This window comes from Dendronephthya gigantea, unplaced genomic scaffold (genome assembly GCF_004324835.1).
Source record: "Dendronephthya gigantea isolate DGI-Jeju-01 unplaced genomic scaffold, DenGig_1.0 000004F, whole genome shotgun sequence".
In the NCBI taxonomy this organism is placed as follows: Eukaryota; Metazoa; Cnidaria; class Anthozoa; order Malacalcyonacea; family Nephtheidae; genus Dendronephthya; species Dendronephthya gigantea.
Genome location: NW_021163014.1, coordinates 2,839,784 through 2,865,321, shown reverse-complemented (window position 1 = coordinate 2,865,321; position 25,538 = coordinate 2,839,784). Strand labels below are relative to the sequence as shown.

Below are 25,538 nucleotides of genomic sequence, written 5' to 3'. Positions count from 1 at the left end.
AATTTGGAAGAAGGTAGTGAAGCATGTTTTTTGCATGACATAGTTTATCTATTCATACTTTTCACACACTGCTGGGAGGTATACTGCACCATGATAGTAGGCCTTAATATTGTTGTTTGAAATAGGAAAAGACATACAACAGAAGGAAAGTTATTGTAGACAGGGTGCTGAAGGCCATTTAAAAAAGATTGAATGAAAAGATATGAAAAAGTAGACTGTATATGGCACCCAATCTTTAATTCAATAACTAGAACTAGAAGTGGCTTTGTATAGTCAACCTGTACAATACTCTTAACAGTTTACCCTAGATTTATTATCCTGGATTGTGTGAGAAAACATTTTTGTGCCTTTGGCCCTTAGACTGGGAAAAATATTACTTATTTTATTTTACATTAGGCAATTAGAGTCTCCTGATGGATTATTATACAGTCATTAATATGTTTTTATTATTGCCAGGTACCATCCTCATATCATCCGTTTTCTGCCTGTCTCTTCATGCCAAGTCTCCAGCAGCATACAAAGAATTGCGAGAGTCTGGTGTTTTGGTACTACCAAGTGAGAGAACTCTCAGGGATTACCGAAATTTCTTTAAGCCAAGGGCTGGTTTTCATTCTGATAATATTGAAAGATTAAAGAATCAAACAAGCCAGTATTTTGACATACAGAGGTATGTTGTCCTTTCATTTGATAAAATGAAAATCCAATCAAAGCTGGTCTTTGATAAACACTCCAATTAACTAATTGGCTTTGTTGATCTTGGAGAAGAGGAACTGAATCTTAGCAGTGGATCGTCTGACCTTGCGACCCATGCCCTGGTATTTTTTGTACGTGGTGCTGCAAGTGTTCTTAAATATGCCCTTGCGTACTTTCTTACTAAAGATGTCACTTCATATCAGATAATGCCTTTGTTTTGGAAAGCTGTATCTGTACTTGAGCTTACGTGTAATCTCTGGGTTTGTGCCACTGTATCTGATGGAGCATCACCTAATCGCCTCTTCTACCAACTGCATTCCGATTTGGTCGAACCAGGTACAGAAGTGGTAAACTACACACCAAATCTTTTTGCTCCAAGTCGAAAAATCTACTTCTTCTCTGATGCACCACATTTGCTTAAGACTACCAGAAACTGCCTATTTAATTCTGGAAGTGGTAAGCGCACACGCTACATGTGGAACAACAAGAAGTACCTGCTCTGGGAACACATTGCCAAGCTATATTACTCGGATCTTGATTCGGGTCTCCACCAGCTACCTAAGTTGACCGTAGATCACATTGCCCTAAAGTCCTATTCAAAGATGAAAGTCAGCATGGCAGTGCAAGTGTTGAGCAATACAGTTGCACAAGCTCTACAGCGCCATTTCTCATCAGGAGAAGCAGAGGAAACCGCCAAACTGTGCAAGATGATGAACGATTTTTTTGACTGCATGAATGTTCGATCCACCACCGAGCACCAGAAGAAGCGCAACGCTTTATTAGCTCCTTACAGAAGTATGGATGACGAGAGATTCAATTGGCTGCAAAATGTCTTTCTGGAATACCTAAACAATTGGAAATTGTCGACAGAATTGAGAGAAGGAGCATTCACTGATGATGACAGAGGACGTATGTTCTTGAGTACCCAAACCTTCAGTGGATTAAAGATGTCAATCAAATCAGTTATAGCAACAACCAAGTTCTTGTTGAGTGAGGGGTTTGACTTTGTTTTGACTGAACGTTTTTGTCAAGATGACGTTGAAGAGTACTTTGGCTACCAGCGTGCCCAAGGACGAAGAAGTGACAACCCATCAGCTGCAGAATTTGGCTATAATGACCTAAGAATTGCCACCTTGCGAGATGTTGCACCCAAATCAATTGAGGGGAATGTATCAGGACGGCATTCCGGAAAGAAAAGTAAGTGGTGCAATGTGAGCGAGGAGCAGCTGCCCAAGAGAATAGTAAAAAAGAAGAAACCATTAACTGATTGACACTAATATTTCAGACAATACATATACAGGCTGCATCACCCCCCTCCCTATTGAAATAGAGCTTTTGTTGAAATTTAAGTGCATGAGTAACACAAATTAAGGTCTTACTTTCAATTTTAGGCATCTGTGGGTTTAGAATAATAATACTATCTGTCACAGACTAGCAAAATGTGCTGACTGCCTAATAAAGAGTGTTGTTTTTTTCAAATTGCATCTTTAATATACATAAGAATACATATGGGAAGCTTTTATTTTCATGAGTAACTTCATTGAGTTCACTATTTTTTGTAATGTGATGTCACAGCCTCACAGGATTCATTCTGAAATAAACCATGCTTTTAAATATTGCATACTGTAGCTGTACTGAAAGCAATGTTTATGAACTAATAATGTACAATAATGATCCTCGAGAAACCTTGTAAACTTAATAATTATATAGAGTATCAAATCACCATTTATTCAACCTTTAACCTCAAATGTGCTAGATTACTTATGACATAATTACAAGCATACTTCACTGGCTTTCTTCAGGTCCTTTCGTAGAGCTTTAGTTTTCTGAGTACGTTGACTCAGTTTATACTTATTTACAATATCTTTAGCCAATGAAAAAGATCTGACAGTAACATATAGTTTCACTACATTTTCCAAACATAAACATTGACATTCTTTTGAAATTTGTACAGAACAGTTTTGAATGATATTGTTCCATAAGCTTTTAACAAGAGGGGAAGTTAATACTTCATTAACTGTAATGTCTACTGGAAGAAAAGTAACCTTGTCTTTATTTGTACTCTTTCTGAATGCCAACTCAGCAACCTCTGCAATCCTAACAATCCATTCATGGGGTGCCCAAAGTCCACCTCTTGATAAAGATGAAATATATTCATTCCTCTCTGTTTCCTGTCTCATTGATGACATCAAAGCTTGAATTTCTTTGTTGCGGGCGGAGTTGCTTCTGGAACAATTTTTGCTCTTTTGGTAAAATGATCGTATCACATAACCAGTAAGGTAAGATAATGGTCCATATTCATGAGGTAATAGGGACATCTCCTCCTAAAATTTAGTCAACAATTAAATCAAAAAAGGTTATCAGGACTGGCAAAATACTTGTGATTTTAACAATCTAAAATAAGAACTATACCTTTGATATTCCTTGGTCATCTTGACCTTTCTCTAGGAATCCAATCAGGCGTTGGGGAAGATGGATTAACATAAGAAAAACTATTTTCTGTTCTCCATAAGGATGAAAGAATTTTTTCCAGTTGGCATATGAATTTCCATAAAATTCTGTAAGAAATTTGTCTTGATTTCTCTTCCTTTTAAATTTCAGTAAGAGTTGATTGACAAAGCTGACAAATAAATCAGTTGGAGAAAGCTTGAATATTTCTGCTGTTTGTTCCTCTTTATAAAGTTTTTCGTCAACCAAATGTCGACCGATGTCGCGGATAATAGAGCACACGTTTTCTACTGATAACACATTTTTCTCAATTTTAGATGAAGATGAACTCTCACCCACTTGTTCGACGTGTTTACTCCGCTGGTGTTTCGTTAAGCCACCTTTTGATTTGCAAACTTTCTCGCAGAAGTTGCAAGGAAACTGCTTCTTTCCTTCTACCTGGAGGGAAAGGTGTAATAACAATTAAGGTTTTAGTAATACTAACGGTATGAAGTGTAACTACCGTATGACTATACCATTTCTATTACCTCTTCAAGCGAGTGTTCAACTTCCGACTGAACCTCCTCAATATCCATCTCGAGAAGTGCCATAGTTTGCTCGAAGTCGGAGCAAAGGCTAACAGGAAACTCGGATTCGTACTCATCATCTATATCCATGTTTCCAATACGTAAAAGCTGAGTTTTATTGTGTCTATTCGAAGAGTATCGCTGTCTGAAGGTTCACTAAATATATTTGTGACTTGAAATATGATAGCTGGCACCCCGTCGATACTATATACAGCGGAAGCAGCTGGACCAATAGCACATAAAAAGGTCTCAAACGTTGCCTTTCGCATAAGTAAAGTACGACAAAAATGCAATATTTATGAAATCGTTGTAAAACTATCGAAAAAATCCAAATTTTCTGATCGGCAACATAAAATTATACTACAAAATTAAAATGTATGCACCTTGACTGTCACGTGATGTCTTTCTTCAAGTTCAAGTATCGAATAGTCACGTGTCACTTTGAAGTTTGCCGGTCTTCCAAACCCTCCCACTACAATAACTATGCCTAGTCACATTATGATTTCTCTTCAAAGCTCGTTCAGGTCTTCAATTGCTTGGAGTCACTGAAGCAGAAACCTCTCAATATTTAGCAAATAAGAAGAACTTATAATTTGGCTCGGAAAACCTTTTTCTTAGAACTTGATTTACATTTCTATACCCAGCCCATCGGTATGTAATTATTTTTATGGCCTGTACAGGGTGTCTCAAAAAAAACGCAACCACTTAATATTCTAATAGTCATATTGTTCATAAGCTCAATAAATTTTATGCCCCTGGGATTTTAGATGGCTTCTAATCGTACAGTTCAACTGCTAATAGTCAAATCAGCTACACTAATAATGGTGCAGCTAACAACCGAATAGCCAGTTTTTATTGTCGTGCATGATAACTTGAATGCTAACTGTCGACCTTGTAAAATAAATTGTAAATAAAATTTTACTCGTTAAATACTTTCAGTTCAGCTCGTTGGTTTACGCACCCGACTTTGTTTACCGACGATTGTGCCGCTAGAATATGATTACAAGTTTTCTCGCATTCCAGGGGCCAAACGTCTTTTGTGTTGTAGAACAAAGAGGATATTAATGAATATTAAGCGTTGCGTTTTTTTTTTATACACCCTGTAGACTAGAAATGCAAATTTTATGTTATAATCATTATTCATTTCTTTAGAAATTCATTGTTTTCACGTCAATGAACACCAAAATTTTAGCATATATAGCATGACTAAAATTTCCGGCTGGCTACGCCATGCACTGAACGTTGCCGCTTTCGGTAAACGGTTTCCGGTAAACGTCAATCTTAAGGTCCCTAATCTCAAAGCGTAGGTCGCCTTCTTTTCCACTCTAAAAGTTCGAAATATATTGCTTTTCGCAAACAAAACGCAAAACAAAATTTTTAAATTTACGGTTCGGCTAAAGTGAATCACGCATCAACGTGTTAAGTAGCTTTTATTTTCTATTTACGCGAGGTAGGAGATCTTTACAAGGGTTTATTAAAGTTCAAAACTGTTCTTTTCTTTCTCCGTTCTTCTCTTCTCTACTTCTCGATCTTCGTCGTTTTGCGTTCTTGTCTTTGGTCGTCTGTTCCGTCAGGTTGAGCTTCTTAACGTTTCACATGCTTTTTACTCCGCTAGTCCACTGAAGGTTGGGGTGTTGTGCACGCCCTTTTATAGTAACGGTTGAGGGAAACTTGCAGACGTCATCAACCAGAGTGGGCTGATCCTTATCCAACCAATCAGCGTTGTAAGTTATAAATGTGGGTTGGTCTTAGAAGCTCGTTCCAGCTCTCATACCTTGTTTGTTTAAGGCGTTGTCGCAGTAGTCGAGTTGGTCTTCTGCTCAATCGATCAATACTTAAAAATGTTCACAACTTAAAATATTCATCATCAACAACTAGTAAAATATACCAACAATACGTCTGTGAACAATATCTTTCAACTTAAACTATTTTCACTCTTATTTTATCGAACTGAACTTTTGATGACGTAATCTATTACATGCTTGACCGAGCAACATTTTTAACACAATTGATTGACATAAGAACTTGAATGGCCTACAGCACGCACACTTTTTATAAAAATGCAACCATTAAGATAAGTGAAGACTTAAGACTGTTTATCCAGGTATTAGTTCTGAGAGGATTGTAAATATTTTCACCTTATTTCTTATTTAATCCCACGATATGTCATACATGAAAGGGAAAGGCGATTAATGTTTGCTAATGGCCGAAAATTATATTTACTCAGGCGTCTTGTGGCAAAAATCATTCACTAATCCCTGTCATGCTATTGATATTCCTATTTTTACAGCTATTTTTATATGCATATCTCTAAACACAATAAAGCTTTGCGTAACAATCCTCCTCACCTAGAATAAGCTGTCCCCAGCTTCGAGTGAGCTATGATGAACTTAAGTGGACTAAATATAATAGTATCATAGATATGTGTGTATATAATATGTTTACAAATTCCCAACTATTCTATTTTTTTTTTTTTGAGCTCGACGTGGCTATCACGGGCATATTACCAAATGCCTAATAACTGAGACCATACACATAGTACGTGTTGTTATTCTACGACGACACTACATAATCGATTATACGAGATACAACTGATCTAAATATAATTGACTTATGCCTACATGCACCTCAGGGGTAATCTAACTATAATAGTGTCAAATAATTATATTAAACACGTCAGAATATAGCAATATTAAACCAAAATTAGTGTGAAAACAAGGAGTAAAAAAATTCCTGTTTTCCTGAATGTATGTACCAGGGACTTAAGCGAAATTATAAATTTTGTAGATGCAGTCAGAAAGTGTACCAAAAATTATTCAAATTTCATAAAATATCTTATTATTGCAACAGCGAAAATTGTATTCAGATTCTTGGTTGATCAACTCACATAACAGGAAATTATTATAAAGCTCTTCCGACAAAACATCTCTCCATAATAATAACCTAAACCTATATATACGTCTTAATAATTCTTCAAAATATTTCAACTTATGCAAACAAATTTTATACGTATACTTCTTAATATAACTGAAACTCATTTTACTTTTTTAAACGTCATGCACGGCAAACCAAACTCCAAAATGTAGGTTTTCATCGACAATATAAATACCGAGTCTACATAGAGAAAACAAGAATGTGCCTAATATTTAAGCTTTTGGCTTGAAAAAGAATTGTAATCCATTACAACAAGTTTGGGAGACCCTTGACTGTCCCGGGGGAAGAGGAAAATATATTATCAACGAATGACGCATAACTAAAAGCGTCAGAATTAGATTTATATACTGACCCAATTAAAAACATGCATGCGCTATCTTACGGCAACATGTTTAATCAGCATGGTGAGTGTACCTAAGGATTTTTAGTTGAACAGCTATATACTCCCGTGTTTATTATTATCGCACATAAACAAACAAATGATAAACATATACGTGTAACATGAGAATGACAAAAACTTATATTATACAAATCTTAAAATGCGTCAGTTTCATGTCCATAATACAAGCGTTCTGACCATCAGGAAGGATCCGGAAAACTCTGAGACTTTCGTACGTCTCAATAATCATATTTCAACGACCACGGAGGCTTCCACTGATGCGTCTTTAGCTGGATTTCTGGCATAGCCAACACGTTCGGATAGAGGGAGTACATGTCATCAAACTCGTCTTGGACTGCAGACTGAGGGCAAAACGACTGTAGTTTCAATTCAAGTTCATGGAAAGTGTAGAGGTTGTGGACAGCTGTCTTGAAGAGACATCCAAAACGTGAAACAAGGTCTAGCGTTGCCATAAGTAGAAGTATGGATGAATACAGTACGTGCGTTTCCTTCAAACCAGTCATCAGGTCGTTTCAGCAAGGCCAGTATTCACTCGTTGTTACTATAGTACATAGGCGAGGTTTTTTTTTGGTTTTTTTTTGAGCCGTTCCTCCACAAAGTTGTTATATATCTTTTCTAACGTTTCATATACTTTTTTTTTATTTTCTCCGGTAGTCCACTCCGCTAGTTCACTTCGCTAGTTCACTCCGCTAGTTCACTTCGCTAGTTCACTCCGCTAGTTCACTCCGCTAGTTCACTCCGCTAGTTCACTCCGCTAGTCCACTGAAGGTTGGCGTCTTGTGGCAAAAATCATTCACTAATCCCTGTCATGCTCTTGATATTCCTATTTTTACAGCTATTTTTATATGCATATCTCTAAACACAATAAAGCTTTGCGTAACAAACGTGATATCGTTAAATATTTTAACGTGAAGTAAAAGTAATGTACTTTTTATTTTAAACGAGAAAAATATGTCGAATATATAAGTAGTAAGTTTTCTAAAATATTACAACTTTGAATTTCTTTACTTTCGGTGATAAAATTATATAGACTCGACGAATTTCCGTAGAATAGCAATAACGACATAATTTATGAAACTCGTTGCGTACCAGTCGCATTATTATTTCTCTTCAAAGCTCGTTCAGGTCTTCAATTGTTTGGAGTCACTGAACCCCTCAATATTTAGCAAAGGAGAAGAAATGATAATTTAGCTTGGAAAACCTTTTAGTTAGATCTTGATTCACCCTTCTATACCCAGCCCATCGGTATGTAAATATTTTTATGGGCTGTAGACTAGAAATGCAAATTTTACTTTATTATTATTACTCATTTCTTTACAAATTCATTGTTTTCACGTCAATAAAAACCAATATATTGGCATAGCATGACTAAATTCTCGGACAGTCTACGCCACTGAACGTTTGCCGCTTTTGGTGAATGGTTTCCCGTAAACGTCAGTCTTATGGTCCCTAATCTCGAAGCGTAGGTTGCCTTCTTTTCCGCTCTAAAAGTTGAGAATATATTCCTTGTCGCAAACAAAATGCAAAACAAAATTTTGAACTTACGGGCCAGCTAAGGTGAATTATGCATCAACGTGATATCGTTGAATATTTTCACGTAAGTAAAAGTAATGTACTTTTTATTTTGAAGGAGAAAAATATGTCGAATATATAAGTAGTAAGATTTCTAAAATAATACAACTTTGAATTTCTTTACTTTCGGTGATAACATTATATAGACTCGAAGAATTTTTGTGGAAACAGCAATAACGACATAATTTATTAAACTCGTAGCGTACCAGTCGCATTATGACTTCTCTTCAAAGCTCGTTCAGATCTTCAATTGTTTGGAGTCACTGAAGCTGAAACCCCTCAGCAGAAAATATTTTTATAGGCTGTAGACAAGAAATGCAAAGTTTATGTTATGATCATTATTCATTTCTTTAGAAATTTATTGTTTTCACGTCAATGAAAACCAAAATATTCGCATAGCATGAGTAAATTGTCGGACTGGCAACGCCAGTGAACGTTTGCCGCTTTTGGTAAATGGTTTTCCCTAAATGTCAGTCTTAAGGTCCTTAATCTCGAAGCGAAGGCTGCCTTCTTTTCCACTCTAAAAATTCGGAATATATTCCTTGTCGCAAACAAAATGCAAAACAATTTTAAAAGTTCCGATCTAAAGTGAATTATACGTATCAACGTGATATCGTTAAATATTTTCACCTAAAATAAAAGTAATGTACTTTTTATATCAAACGAGCAAAATATATGTCGAATATATAAGTAGTATATAAGATTTCTAAAAGATTACAATTTTAAATTTCTTTACTTTTGGTGATAAAATTACATAGGATCGAATAAATTTCTGTGGAAATAACAATAACATGCAATAACGACATAATTTATTAAACTCGTAGCGTACCAGTCGCATTATGATTTCTCTTCAAAGCTCGTTCAGGTCTTCAATTGTTTGGAGTCACTGAAACAGAAACCCTAAATATTTAGAAAAGAAGAAGAAATTATAATTTAGCTTGGAAAACCTTTTTGGTAGATCTTGATTCACCATTCTATACATAGCCAATCGGTATATATAAATATTTGTATGGGCTGTAGACTAGAAATGCAAATTTTACGTTATTATCATTATTCATTTCTTTAGAAATTCATTGTTTTCACGTCAATGAAAACAAAAATATCAGCATAGCATGACTAAATTCTTGGATAGTCTACGCCACTGAACGTTTGCCGCTTTCGGTAACTGGTTTCCTGTAAACGTCAGTCTTAAGGTCCCTAATCTCGAAGCGAAGGTTGCCTTCTTTTCCGCTCTAAAAGTTCGGAATATATTCCTTGTCGCAAGCAAAATGCAAAACAAAATTTTAAAAGTTCTGATCTAAAGTGAATTATACGTATATCAACGTGATATCGTTAAATATTTTCACGTGAAATAAAAGTAATGTACTTTTTATATCAAACAAGCGAAAGATGTCGAATATATAAGTAGTAAGATTTCTAAAAGATTGCAACTTTAAATTTCTTTACTTTCGGTGATAAAATTACATAGGATCGAAGAATTTGTGTAGAAATAATAATAACAATAACAATAAGGACATAGTTTATTAAACTTGTAGTGTACCAGTCGCATTCTGATTTCTCTTCAAAGCTCGTTCAGGTCTTCAATTGTTTGGAGTCACTGAAGCAGAAACCCCTCAATATTTAGCAAAGGAGAAGAAATGATAATTTAGCTTGGAAAACTTTTTTGTTAGATCTTGATTCACATTTCTGTATTTAGCCCAATGGTATGCAAATATTTCTATGGGCTGTAGACTAGAAATGCAAATTTTACGTTATTATTAATTATCATTATTCATTTATTTAGAAATTCATTGTTTTCAAGTCAATGAAAACCAAAATATCCGCGTAGCATGAGTAAATTGTCGGACTGACTACGCCACTGAACGTTTGCCGCTATCGGTAAACGGTCTCCAGTAAATGTCAGTCTTAAGGTCCCTAATCTCGAAGCGTAGGTTTCCTTCTTTTCCACTTTAAAAATTCGGAATAATTATACTCCTTGTCGCAAACAAAATACAAAAAAAAATTTAAAACTTCCGGTCTTAAGTGAATTATGTATCAACGTGATATCGTTGAATATTTTTACGTGAAGTAAAAGCAATGTACTTTTTATTCTAAACGAGAAAAATATGTCGAATATATAAGTAGTAAAATTTCTTGTAGATTACAACTTTGAATTCCTTATTTTCGGCGATGAAATTATATAGACTCGAAGAATTTTTGTAGAAATAGCAATTACGACATAATTTATTAAACTCGTAGCGTACCAGTTGCATTATGATTTCTGTTCAAAGCTCGTTCAGGTCTTCAATTGTTTGGAGTCACTGAAGCAGAAACCCCTCAATATTTAGCAAAGGAGAAGAAATGATAATTTAGCTTGGAAAACCTTTTTGTTAGATCTTGATTCACCCCTCTATACCTATATAGGCCAACGGTATGTAAATATTTTTATGGGCTGTAGACTAGAAACCATCTGTCTTTATAGACTTTAAAGTTTTAAAGCCTACGGTCAAAATTGAATCGCGTATCAACGTGATATCGCTAAAAAGTTGTGTACTTTATATTTTAAACAAAAATAAATGGTCAAATACCTATACATGCTAGGAAGACTACAACGTTGAATTTCAAATTTTTCATAAACCGTTTCCAGGAATTTTTTTCGGAAATAACAATAGCGACATTATTTATTAAACACGTACCTGTCCTCGTTCAGGTTTCAATTGTTTAGATGCACCAGAGCGTATAAACTCATCTAGATAAAAGACTCTGAGGAATACGCGATTAAACATAAAGTTTACCTGTTTGGTTAACGAACAACAAGGCCATCACCCATTAGAAGGAAGCAAAAATTAAATTAAAATAGTAAGTTAAAATCGTTTATATATTGTGGGAATTACCTACGTCAGTAGAACCGAGGCATTCGTAACATGTTTTAGGAAACGAAAGGTGTAGCAAAAATGTTGAAGCTTTTGTTCAGTATCACAATCTTGGTCGGAATTGCTGTCCAAGAAAACAAGGGTGAGTATAAGTATTTTTGTATGTTTTTATGAGTAAAATCAACATATTCCTAAACACTTGTAAGTGCCGGAATATAATATAATTTTGCAAAGTGTTTAAAGCCAGTTTCACAGTGCGTTCAAAATAACCAAAGCCGATGATCCTTCACGGGAAAGAAATCCGAGGCTTTAACAGGGTTATGTTATTTTTTATTTTGTCCCTGCGCAAGTCTTGCCTTGCTTGGGTTGACTTGTTTTGTCTCGCCGAATTAATACGCGTTTTGCTAGAAATTTAGTTTTCTCCCTCAGTCTTTTTTTAACTTGTTTAGTTAGAAGTACATAATATAATTCCTGTATTTATATAAAGCGATAGTCATGTAGGGAAAATTGGCAAAAGTTCGATATATCTTTACATTACAACTTGACCGTTGAAATCTATCCGAAATAAATCAAAGCCGAATAATTTCGAATTCTCTTTTAACGAAAGTAGCCCTTATAAATTATGAAGTAAAAATAGAGACAAGATGCTTTAAGCAGGTAGTCAATCACGAGGATAAAATCTACAGAGTATTTGGAATTTGCAACTGGGAAAAAGAAAGAAGTCGCCTGGTGAAAAGCCATTTATAAGTCTTTAATATCTTCCTCAAGTAAATTGAATCTATAAAGACGAGCTTTAAATTATCATTGATATATTGCCGATATTTACTTCAAGCCTCCACGCGGAAGTCTTGTAAGTAAAATGGCGGCAATAATGATTCTACCTTTGACATTTCTGCGCCAAAGAATGGATCATACCTGCAAGATCATACAATAAACGTTTGAAGTTTAGCTTTGAGAGAATATGATAAAACAACCGGCGTTTAAAATAGTCTTTATTGTTTTTATTTTCAAGTTGCGAGATATTCAGAATTTAGGAAAACGTTTTAAACATACTACATTTTAATAAGATTCTTGTCACGTTTGTCATAATAAAATACTGAGTAGACTCGTGTAACACACGCGACAACAAAAACGCGATTTTGGAATAAACAACACTGATTTCTATAGCCTCCCTGATTAAGCGAGACAAAGTAACCAGGTCAATGAGGTCATTTCTTCGATGTACATTGGTTTATTTGTTGCATTAAAACTCTCTTTCGACTTATTAGTTGTTTTCTTTATAGCGGGCACGTGGAGAAGTATTGGAAGGGGATGTGCTGGGGCAAGAGATAACAAGTTTGCACGTCTGACATACAGGGGCCCCCCTGGTTTTGTGAGTGCATTTAGGCTTACTCACATCGGTGGAAAAGTCGGATGCTATAGAGCTGCAAACACAAATTGGGGATGTAATGGTCACTTCCGCACCGATATGTACGTCACAGATGATCGCAACGCGGTTATGTATCCTTCTCCTGTATTAACCAAGACTCATCATCACGGTGGTTGGTATCACCTGCCTGGCTATTTCGAGAATTCACCTCGGTTGGTCCTTTCAGATGTTTGCACCAGGTTCATTTATCGAGGGCAGCAAATTCGAGTCTGGTATGGTGAAGATCTTTACGGTTTTACCGAGCATGACAACCATGGACGCACTTGCTTCAAGGCTGAATTTTATTTTGTTTGATAGCCGTTTTTAACGATCAAATTAAACTGGCTTATTTCTTTTTACCCCTAGTTGTTAAAGGCTTTTGTTCTGGTTGTAATCCTCACAATTTTTTTCATTTGAAAAAAGAATACAATTTGAATTTACCAATCATTTATGTTGTATTAAATAATGTTTTTTATCACAAAATATTGGATGAAGTTTAGATTATGGCAAACAATTGGGAGATTCCTATGTCCCATTGCCATTAAACCATATAAATTATAAGTACAGCTCTTACAGTGTTTCACTGCGATTCACTCATTGTTTATCACATTGCTTCCTAACCGCACAGAAAACCCATCAGAAAGACAACTTAATTGTTTTTTTGATCACTGTAATTGGTCATGATTCGAAACTCAGCAAGGACAATAAATGGAAACCATCACCCCTTGCCGATATTAAAAATGGCGCCATCTTAAATATTGGCGCCGGGGTATCTCACCTACGCAAAAAGAGACAATGGCGTGCTCTTCTGATGGGTATAATTTATTCTGTAGTAACGGCGTAAACGCTCGTGGATTCTAGATCTCTCGCTATGTTGTAGAAAAATTTAAATTAGAAAACATGGAACAGTACTGTCCACCACTGGCGTCCTTTTCTGATAGGTATATTCTCTAGTAACTGCCAAACAGCCCGCAGAATCTTGCCCTAAATGGTTGAAAATTTTAAATTAGAAAATATTGTACAGTACTGTCCACTACTAACAAATACTCCGGTTAACCTTAGGTCAAACCTTGGTCTGATCGTGGTTGAACAGAGGTCAGACCGAGGTTGAACCGAGGTATTACCGAGGTTGAACTGCGGTGAGACGGAGTTTAAACCTCGGCGTTACTTGGTCTGACAGAAATTTCTTAAGATTTTTTCGATTTGGTTATTGTGTTGTCATTCTCAGCTGTTCGTAGCATTTCGTTGGGAAGCGAACGGCCACTGCGAAAGTATTTTTTTCCTTGCGGTCGTCTGTGGTATTTATCAGTCGTATACACTAGTATAGTCGTATTTGAAGTCTTGGAAAAGCTTCCCAATTCTGGAACAGCGGTTAAAGAAGCAATCTATAACACGCCGTTGGTGACGTTCCACACAAGAGTGCAAAGAAATATATTGCATCTCAATATATTACTACACAAATTTCCTATTTTCTTCGTGAAATAATGTTTTGTTTTATGTAATGTGACTTATTTACGCACAGATATGTTACCTGCTATGAATTTTGCATACCCCTTCCGCAGCAGAGTTTTCTGAGCATCAATAATGACACATTCTTACGTGAGGAGTGACAAACGTGTAATTCCTGCTTCTTGTATTCCGATTGATTCTTCAACTATTAAAAATGTTTTATTCAATTATGGTAACATTAAGAATAATATGCTCACTGCCTCACTGGGGGACTTAAGCTAGAAGGCGTTGATTCTAACAGAAATTGATGAAGAAACAGCTCAAAGCACTACCTAGTGCTCACCGAGTTGGGCAAATGGTCCTTCGAGAGCCAGCTATTATCGATTGCATGGCTTCGAAGAGTATATATATATATATATATATATATATATATATATATATATATATATATATATATATATATATATATATATATATTCTGGCGGAGAAAGAGCTGGGCAATGATTTATAACAAAGAATGCAGTGCTTTTTTAAACATCGTAAGAATGCTTCTGACAACGACACTAACGATGAATAATTATGAGCTTTCAAATTCGCTGGAAACATCACTAACAGTCAATGCAGGTGACACGAGAATATTTTTTCACGAAGCGCCTATTGAGAACTGTTAACGAACTTGAGATTGCAAAAATACCGACAAAAGAGCTTGAAAACGAAGGAGACGCCCAAAATGGGGAAAGTCCAAAGGTCATAGCCAAAAATCGATTATTGAGTTAACAAGTACAGACAATTTGCATTTGGAATCTTTAAATTTGAAGACCCAAAAAATCCTCAATACAAAAAGTACAAAGAAACATAATCCCCCGAAAACTCAAGACCTAATCATGAAATTGATCTATTGAAATTAAAACTGGGTAGATTCGCTGAAGACGTGACAAGTAAACTGAATGACATTGCTCGTGAGGTAGACTACATTAAAGAAAATAAACCTTATTCTATCGTGGTTTTACAAGATACAATAAACGAGTTAAAGAAAGAAAAGCTAGAGCAAATTGTAAATATATCCAGTACCATCTCGGACGTGCGATCAACAAATAAAACTCTTGAAGATGAAAAATCAAGTTTATTAACAGTTATAAGACTAATACAAAGCGATCATCGCCAAGCGAGTACTGGGACAAATGAAACGGCGGAGAGCGCAGCCACAGCTACCTGGAATTTCTTAAAGCAGAACACCCGAAGAAAATCTTCATCTCCGCAGACGGAAAATATAATCAATCAATCAATCAATCAATCAATCAATCAATCAAAACTTTATTTAAGCACGGTAAAATCTACAGTATAAAAAGTGGGCTATAATTATATACATTCATTAGATGTTTAGGGACAAAATTACTAAATACAACACAATACAATACAATTTAAAATACAGTTATATAAACTGATTTACAAGATTGCCGTGCGAGAGTCTGTTTTATAGGGAAAAAATGTTGTCAATCTCCCTTTTAAATTGGTTAAGAGAGCATAATGCTCGTACATTTTGAGGTAACTCATTCCACAACACCGCGCCACTATAACTAAAACTTCGTTTAGCATAATTTGTTCGCGGTTTTGGTACAAATAAAGCATTTTCAGAGTTTCTCAAATTGTATCCTGTGCTGTGGAATTCAAATAAATTACGGAGATAATTCGGTGTTAAATCGTTAAAAATTTTGAACATTATTACAGCCTTGTGTTTTTTCCGGCGTGTCGAAAGATTGTCCCAACCTAGTTTAGTAAAAAGGTCGCTAGAACTTGCATCGTATCCAGATTTGGTAATTACCCTCGCTGCTCTATTTTGCAGTTTTTGCAATTTATCATTTAACGTGATATTTAAACCATCCCAAACTGAACTACAATAATCAAAATACGGTTGAATCAAAGCTCCTTAAATTTTGAGGGCGGTGCTTGTATCTGTGAACTGGCGTATCCTTTTAAGAGCACCAATTGCCGACGCAACCTTTTTGGAAATGCCTTCAACGTGTCGCACCCATACTAGGTGCTCATCAATTTGTAATCCTAATGATTTCGTATCTTTAACTCTCTTGATTATCTTCCCGTCAATTTCAATGTTTATTTGTTCATTATTGTGTATCATTAAACCTTGACGAGATCCAATTATCATAAATTCCGTTTTAGCGACATTTAGACTCAGTTTGTTAGCTATGAGCCATTGATTAAGATTTTTCAATTCAGAGTTAATTATTGATTCAAGCTCTGTTACAGATTTTGCCGCAATACTTATATTAGTATCATCAGCAAACATTCTCGGAGAGGCTCTTTCTAGACAATTAGGCAAATCGTTAATGTAAATTAAAAACAATGGTGGCCCCAAGTTGCTACCTTGAGGCACACCACAACTTATTTTAACAGCCTCAGATAATTTACCATTTACGCAACATCTTTGGCCACGGTTGCTTAGATATGATTCAAAGAGTTTGATGCCGCTTTGGTCAACACCATATATTCTTAGCTTCCGTAAGAGAATGGTGTGATCAATGGTATCAAATGCTTTTTTGAGGTCGATAAAGACCACTCCATTGAGTAAGCCATTATCTATGTTGATTGACCATTTGTCCGTTGCTTCTAATAAGGCAGTTAATGTACTGTGCAATGATCGAAAACCGGATTGAATTTTGGATATCAAATTATTAGCATTTAAATACTCATATAGCTGATCAAAAATCAGTTTTTCAAAAATCTTAGCAACACATGAAATTACGGATATTGGTCGATAGTTGTCCATATCATCTTTTCTACCTTTCTTAAAAATCGGCGTAACTCTTGCTAACTGCCATTCCGTTGGGAATATGCCAGTAGTTATAATCTTATCAAATATTAGAGTTAATGATGGGGCAACGATTTCAGCTGCAAGTTTTAAAAGTTTGCAGGGTATTTTATCCAGACCTGATGCTTTCTTTTCGTTAATCGTTCTTAATTTACTACAAACTGTATTTATTGTGGGGGGTGTCAATGAGAATGTCGTTTCAGTTGGCTCAATATAAACCTCCGGTTCCACAGCAGATGGTGGTATATCAGATGCTAAATTCTCACCTACTTTTGCAAAGTGAGAATTAAACATTTCGGCTATGTCCTTAGGCGCATTTATTGTTTCTTCGCCAATTGTAATATTAGATATGGTCTTATGACTAGAATTATTACGAGAGCTTAATTCATTAATAAGTTTCCAAGTTGACTTTGGATTGTTCTGGTTGGTCTCAAGGTTATCAGTAAAATATTGACTTTTCACTTTTTTAATTTCATTATTCGTAGAGTTCCTTAATGATTTATATTGTTGCCAAATCAATGTGTCTCCAGTCATTTTTGCTATCTTTTTCAAAAAATCTCTCTGGCGCATTTTTTGTTTTAATTGTTAGTTCTCCAAGGGGATTTCTTTTTCCCAATTCTTTTTAATCTGAGTGGAGCATGTTTATCAATGCAATTAAGTAACATCCCTTTCCATCTTACCCACATTTCATTAGGTTCATTGCACAAATTTAATTCTAACCATTGCTGTTGTTTTAAATCTTTTATAAAGTTTCCTCTATGAAAATTTTTCATCACTCCTTATTTCAACTAATCGCGCTTCCGCTTTCTTATAATGAACCTTATGTGTCATATAAACTAAAACATGATCACTTATGGAAAGATCAATTATACCTGAATTTATGATCTTTGTTGGGGCATTTGTAACGCAAAGATCAATTAGCGTTGAGGAATATGGTGTAGTTCTAGTGGGTTCTTTAATTAGTTGTGTGAGGCCAAAAATTTCAAATATATTATTTAATCTATTAGCATTGGCTGATGTTGCTCCCGGCATAAGGTCCACATTTATGTCACCTAATAGAAAGTAGTCATGATTCGTCAAATCTACCTTCTGTATTATTTTCTCAAAATAATCAAAGTAATACGTTGGCAGATCTGGAGGTCGAAACCAAGTGCTAATTAAAAGAGATTTAGACCGAGGCTTAATTATTTCAACTGTTAAATATTCTAAATCGTCAGAGCTTAAATCATCGCAAATTTTGTAATTAAGGTTGCATCTTACATAGAAACAAACACCACCCCCATGTCTCCCATTTGTTCTCCTATCTTTCCTTACTATTTCATAGCCGGGTATATGGACTTCGTTATCTCCAATTAAAGAATCAAGCTTTGTTTCGTTAATTGAGATAACATCAATATCAGATTCTTTCATAAATATTCAAAATTCATCAATATGCGCAAAAAGGCTATTAATATTTAGTGAGGCCATAACTAGACCTTTGCCAAATGGTTTATAATTAATATTAGTACACTTACGATTTACACTCGGTAGCACAGACTCAGACCCCCGCACAGCAGATTGGTCGTCCACACTACCTATTATTGACGTGTTCGCCAGATCATTGTTATTTGTGGCATAAGTACTCTTTTCCGCGTCATATAACGATTTGTCTAACGATGAATTCTTTTCCTTGGCGTCTGCAGTAAATTTACGAGAAGCGAAGTAAAATTCAATAAAATGATCACCTTTTTTTCAAATTCAATACAAATATTATACTGATGAAACGTTTATATACATTGGTAGAACTTAAAAGTTCTCATTTGATTACACTCATTTTATTTACATTTGAATTTGAATACATATATTATAATATAAAATTTTAATACAAAATTATAATACAAAATATCATAATACAAAAATATTTTTAAAAATATATACAATGGTGAACTGATACAATATATTATTATACAAAAGTATTTTAGAAATGTATACAATTATGAGTGTTTGCTTTTAGATTTGTTCCCTGGTTTTTGGATGTGATGTAATACATTTAGGGAACCATAACTTTAACATGTGGCATATGTCAAAAATGATGTATACAGTTAAATCTGGTGGCCAAGGATGAGGGAATGAGCCTTCCAAGTCACTAATTTTGCAACCAAGTTTTCTTGCGGTTCCATTTTTTTTATGGTCCATCAAAAGTTATAGATCTGACAATGATACTTTCTTTATATATGTAGTGTAAATCGTGTTGTTCAAAAAACCAAGCTCGCACGTAACGTTTCCGCCCCATGAACGCAGGATGGGGTAAGTGGAGTTTTTTTCGGACAAATTTATACGCTCTGGGGCTGTAGAAATGCATTGATATGCAAATTCTTTTATATCTTCACTGTAGCGTGAGCAGTTGACATATTGCGGTTCTTTACCTCATTTTTGAATAAATCTAAGTCAATATGCCTAGTTGGTTTCGAGAATGTCCGCAAATTCACTTGACAAAAGTTGTTTTTCGTTTAATGTGGTCATCAGACCCTTTATCGTTTTCGCTTGTCTCAAAATTTTTGACATTGGTTGAAAGACTTTTGGTGTGTTTTCAACGTTTTTTCTTTCTGAAATTTGTGAACAAATATTGACTAAATGAATAATTTTCGTCGCGAAAATTTTTTCCGCAAAGCACGGCAGTTTTAGAGGGAAACCAGTTTTCTTTTCCCACGGCTTCAATCCATTTACGCAAAAGTCGCTCGTCTTTATATGAAGAAATCTGTTCAAAACAAAGCAGTAATTTGTCTTTAGTGTAGGGAAAACTTGATTTTTCAACGGCGCAACTGCCGAGGCAACGGCAAGGTCTCATAAAACATCAAGTCATCAAAATCAAGACAAGGTCAAAAGACAAATTCAAGCCAAGTTGAAGTTAAACCAAGTATCAATTTCCGTTGCATAACAAACGGATGTAAACAAAGCTTAAAGTGGAAGTCAAGTCCGTTCTGCGCATAGGTTCTGCTCATAACAAGTGAGGGCCCTCACTTGCCTAAATTTAGCATGTTTCTTATTTTTTCTTAATATAAACTCTAATGCTTATTCATTTAGAAGCGTAACGAACCTAAATAGCGTTAGATATTCAAACAGCACATCGTATTTTAAAAAATAGCTCAAAATCTAAAAAGTTCAAAATCTAAACAAACCGTTTGTTTACATACGGACTTGACTTCTATTTTAAAATATATTATAACGAGAATAGCTGTCACTACTAAATGCTGACTTTGCTCATGACTTAACGTAATCAATCCACCCATCCCATCCACTGAATGTATTAATTTTCACTCATCTCATCCAAATCCATCCCATTCAATCAACCAATCAGCACACCCCATTCCATCCCATCCAATAAATCTGGCCATTATTATTATTATTATTATTATTATTATTATTATTATTATTATTATTATTATTATTATTATTATTATTATTATTATTATTATTATTATTATTATTATTATTATTATTATATTATTATTATTATTATTATTATTTTATTATTATATTATTATTATATTATTATATTATTATTATTTTATTATTATTATTATTATTATTTTATTATTATTATTATTATTATTTTATTATTATTATTATTATTATTATTATTATTATTATTATATTTTTTATTATTATTATTATTATTATTATTATTATTATTATTATTATTATTATATTATTATTATTATTATTATATATTATTATTATTATTATTATATTATTATTATTATTATTATTATTATTATTATATTATTATTATTATATTATTTTATTATTATTATTATTATTATTATTATTATTATATTATTATTATTTTATTATATATTATTATTATTATTATTATATTTATTATTATTATTTTATTATTATTTATTATTATTATTATTATTATTATTATTTTATTATTATTATTATTATTATTATTATTATTATTATTATTATTATTTATATTATTATTATTATTATTATCATCATTATTATTATTATTATTATTATTATTATTATTATTATTATTATTATTATTATTATTTTTATACATCGAGCAGTGGCGTATGGACGCTCTCTGTGCATGTCCATTGTTTTAATGAAAAATTTTACTTGAATTGACATATACTGTGATTTTTTTGACCTTATATGAAAGATAAACAATCATGATTCGTGCACATTTGCTTGTATTGTTCTTTACGTTAATAATATGCGGGTTTTGTGGAAAAGAATTTTTATCATTGGGCCGCCATTCATGGCGTTGTAAAAGTAAACTTGGAAACGAAGAAGAAAGAACTGGAAATGTTAATCCAAGAATGGAAATGCCAACAAAATTATGTCTACCGGTAAAGGCTGTTAAGGCAATAAAATGTTGTTGTGGTAAAGTCTGCAAAGGAGCTCGCGGTCTAAAAATGCATCAACGAAGTTGCAGAGTCATTGATGACCTCGAAGACGAATTACAACAGCAAATGACAGATGCAATGAACGATCGCCACAGCGAGGATAGCATTTGTCCAGACACCACTGAAACATCAAATTTAAGCACTCAGGATCAAGAAAACTTCCCTGATTTAAAACAAGGTATAAAACTTCCTAAATCTCCATTACAATGGTCAGCCGCCAACGACTTTTTTCAACTAACATTTTCAAATCACCCAATCATACCGAGTGATCTTAATAATAACATCAATACCATGGCAACCGTCATCTATAATTACTTTAGCGAAAATTATGGGTTCGTTGGTAACAATAGTAACGTTAAATATGAACGCAAATATCAAACACTTTCAACTAAGGATTTAAAGAAAGAATTAAAGAAACTAAAAGCGGAAAATGGTGATATCACAGAAATAAAATTTGTTGCAAAAAAGCTACGGAACCTTCTAAGCAAATCCAGTCAAACCGATCCACATACAAATGACTTTGACTCTACGGAAATTAATCACGATAGTCTAATTACTAAAAACTTTTGGGGTTATGTTAAACGAATATTTAAGAAGACTACAAGCTCACTCCCGTCGTTTAATTTAACACAATGTACCAACTACTTCACTAAAACTTTCACCTCGATTAACCCGAAAAGATCATTCAAACTCCCTAGCTGGATCCCAAAACTCGCTTCTCCACAAACGCCATATAATATTGACCCCCCGACCTATCAAGAGATTACTAACGTCATTCGTAAAATGAAACCGTCTGGCTCGCCATGTCCACTTGATCATATATCTATAATCTGTTTTAAACGTTGTCCGTATTTGCGTTCCTACTTAACCGAAATTATCCAAGCAGCCTGGTCTTGCGGTGTTGTCCCAACAGAGTGGAAGAAAGCATGCACTATACTGATTCATAAGAAAGGTGAAACATGTGACCCTGCCAATTTTAGACCGATTACTTTGGAATCCATTCCACTTAAAGTCTTCACGTCATGTCTTCGTAATAAAACATATCAATTCCTCTCAGAAAATAATTACATAGAACAAAAAATTCAAAAAGGTTTTACTCCAAAACTCTCAGGAACACTTGAGCATACTGCTCAGATGGCTCATATCATTAATACAGCGCGCATAAAGCAACGTTCAATTGTTATTACATTACTCGATTTGAAAAACGCATTTGGAGAAGTTCATCACAACCTTATTTATGAAGTTCTTGAATATCATCATATTCCCAGTCACATAAAGAACCTTGTCCGCAATCTCTACACTGATTTCCAAACTTCTATAATAACTGAACATTTCAACACCCCATTTATCACAATCAGTCGAGGAGTTCTTCAAGGGGATTGTCTCAGTCCTTTACTATTCAATATGTCATTCAATACGTTTGTACAGCACATCAAATCCGAAAAATATCGTCAGCTTGGATTTTGGAAACTAAGCCAAGTTGGCATTCCATGTAACCCAGTCCATTGGTTCCAGTTTGCAGATGATGCTGCAGTTATTAGTAGCCAAGAGAGGGAGAATCAAATGCTCCTCAATCGTTTTAATATTTGGTGTCAGTGGGCTGATATGATCATACGTGTTGACAAATGTTCAACATTTGGCATAAAAAAACATTTAACCAAATCTATCCAGTATTTACCCAAGCTGTTCATTAATAACCATCTGATACCCCGAATCGAAATGGGCAAATCCTTCTGCTACCTTGGCCGCTTTTTCAATTATGATATGTCTGAAGAGGAGCATAAAACTGAGCTGCTAAATACGTTCAATGAAATCATGAATAAAATTGATCAATTACCCTTACATCCGAAAAATAAACTTCAATTATACAGTCGCTATTTGTTTTCGAAAATCGCCTGGCACTTCACAGTTTCTGATATCCCTAAGACCTGGATCTGTGAAACGTTAGATAGTGCCGCATCAAAATATATCCGGAAATGGTTAGAACTTCCTGTAACTTCAACGCTTAACAACGTGTTTCTTCCACAAAATAAATTTGGTCTCAATCTTAATCTCCCCTCCACAAAATTTTTGCAATGTCGAACCGTTTGCCGAACAGCTCTAAAATCCTCAACGAATAAAGACATCAATAATCTATGGGTAATCACGAGTACGAACAAGAACATTCAGTACGATATCTACAAAGACACTAAAGACGTTCTAAAGGCTGTTAGAAAAGAGAACAAAGAAAGGCTTCAAAACCATTTGTTTTCGCAAGGTTCTTTCTTTTCCAATGTCATTAACAATTCAACATCTACATTTAACTCTTTATGGTCCTCAGTTCAAAGAAAACTTCCCAAAAACATTTTTAATTTCACCATCCGATACATCAATAACAGTCTCCCAACAAGAAAAAACCTTTCAAAATGGGGTGTGTCGTCAACTTCAGCTTGTTCTTTTTGCTCGTCTCCTGAATCTCTGCTTCATGTCGTTGCTGGTTGTCAAACGTACTTAAAAGAAGGCCGATATACATGGCGACACGATTCCGTCTTAAATTTCCTCGCATCAACCCTTACTGCGGTACAAAGTTCCAGACTTTTCGTTGATTTACCTGGTTTTATAAACCCATCTGTTCTCACCGGAGATAACTTGCGACCTGATCTTTTACTTGCCATTGAAAACAAATATTTATATATTCTTGAGCTTACTGTTGGATATGAGTCAAACATGGAAAATAACGCCCATCGGAAACATCAAAAGTATACCCACTTAATTAAAGAACAAGAGTCAAGCTATGATAGTGTTAAATTTGTCAACTTATCCTTGAGTGCACTAGGCGTTTTTAGTAGATCAGCTAAATGCTTCGATGAAATGCTCAGAAGCCTAAAATTTGATGCCCAGCATAGCAAATATATAAAAAGAAAAATTGTAAATATGTGCATAAGATCATCGTATTATATATTTTGTAAACGAAACAAGGAGTGGGATAACCCAACACTTATGACACTATAATCTTTTTATAATCGGAAAATCATGACATATAGTACATTTTAATCAGTATATACATATTAATATAGAGTCAATTCTTGTAGTCATTGATAAGCTACCTGTAAAGCGAGGATTATCAAGTTTGTATTTTGTAATAATCAATTGAAAATAAAGTTTCCATTATTATTATTATTATTATTATTATTATTATTATTATTATTATTATTATTTATATTATTATTATTATTATTATTATTATTATTATTATTATTATTATTATTATTATTATCCCCGAGCGGGCGCGGAGCGCCTGCGAGGGTACTAATTCCGCTCGGAGATTAGGAATTACACCCGGAACCCGGTAGAACATAGGCGAATCCAAAGTTGTCCAAATTCTTTGTCATGGACGGTCGACGTTGGGTGGTTTTGTAAGTTATGCGCATGCGCGAGTAACGTGTGGTAATCAACGAACGTTCTGATTGGCTAAGACAGAAAGTTTGTATTTCAACGAGAACGTCAGCAATTTATATTAACTGTCATTTCGTAAACATTTTTGTAAAAGCGTTTCATAAACTTTGTGCAAAGAAAGTAAAACGAGAAGAAAAAAGATATATGAAGCATGACAGTTAGCAAAGATGAACGTGGATACGGTCAAGAGAAAGCCGTGTAAGAGGAATAATTCATAATCTGCAAACTTATAAATGTTTTCAAAGACATGGGGTACGTGTTTACTTTGTTTATTTCGTATTTGTTTCGCGATAAGAATGAGCCGTATTTGTATACTTTTCAGCTTTTTATGCCGTTTATTTGTTAAATTTTCAGCTTTTTATGCAAACGCATAAACCTGTGAAAGGCTATTACACCTTTGCTTTAACTTCAAAAAGTGTTTTTGAAAGTGTAATTTGAATTTTGCTATAAAAAATACACACTATATTTATAAAGTATGAAACTTCTAGCCGCCGGCATCGACTGCAAAATACAGAATAAAATAACATTTGAAGTTTTTTCTTTGTCTGTGAAGA

The 25,538-nt window shown here is 34.3% G+C and overlaps 1 protein-coding gene across 1 annotated transcript; it reads right to left on the bottom strand.

The window, feature by feature from the left end:
• Window positions 1–2,390: 2,390 nt before the first annotated feature.
• LOC114545132 lies at window positions 2,391–3,797 on the bottom strand. Its single transcript, XM_028563480.1, has 3 exons — window positions 3,669–3,797; window positions 3,106–3,579; window positions 2,391–3,017 (listed from the first exon to the last, which is right to left on the bottom strand). The coding sequence occupies exons 1-3, from the start codon at window positions 3,795–3,797 to the stop codon at window positions 2,466–2,468; spliced, it is 1,155 nt and encodes a 384-aa protein (XP_028419281.1). The 3' UTR covers window positions 2,391–2,465.
• Window positions 3,798–25,538: the final 21,741 nt, after the last annotated feature.

Bases quoted from the DNA above. Each gene is read 5' to 3' on its own strand.
- LOC114545132 (XM_028563480.1), bottom strand. From the start codon at position 3,797: ATGGATATAGATGATGAGTACGAATCCGAGTTTCCTGTTAGCCTTTGC. The intron at 3,580-3,668 runs GTAATAGAAATG...CTTTCCCTCCAG, and splicing joins TTGAACACTCGCTTGAAGAG to GTAGAAGGAAAGAAGCAGTT. The intron at 3,018-3,105 runs GTATAGTTCTTA...ACTAAATTTTAG, and splicing joins ATGACCAAGGAATATCAAAG to GAGGAGATGTCCCTATTACC.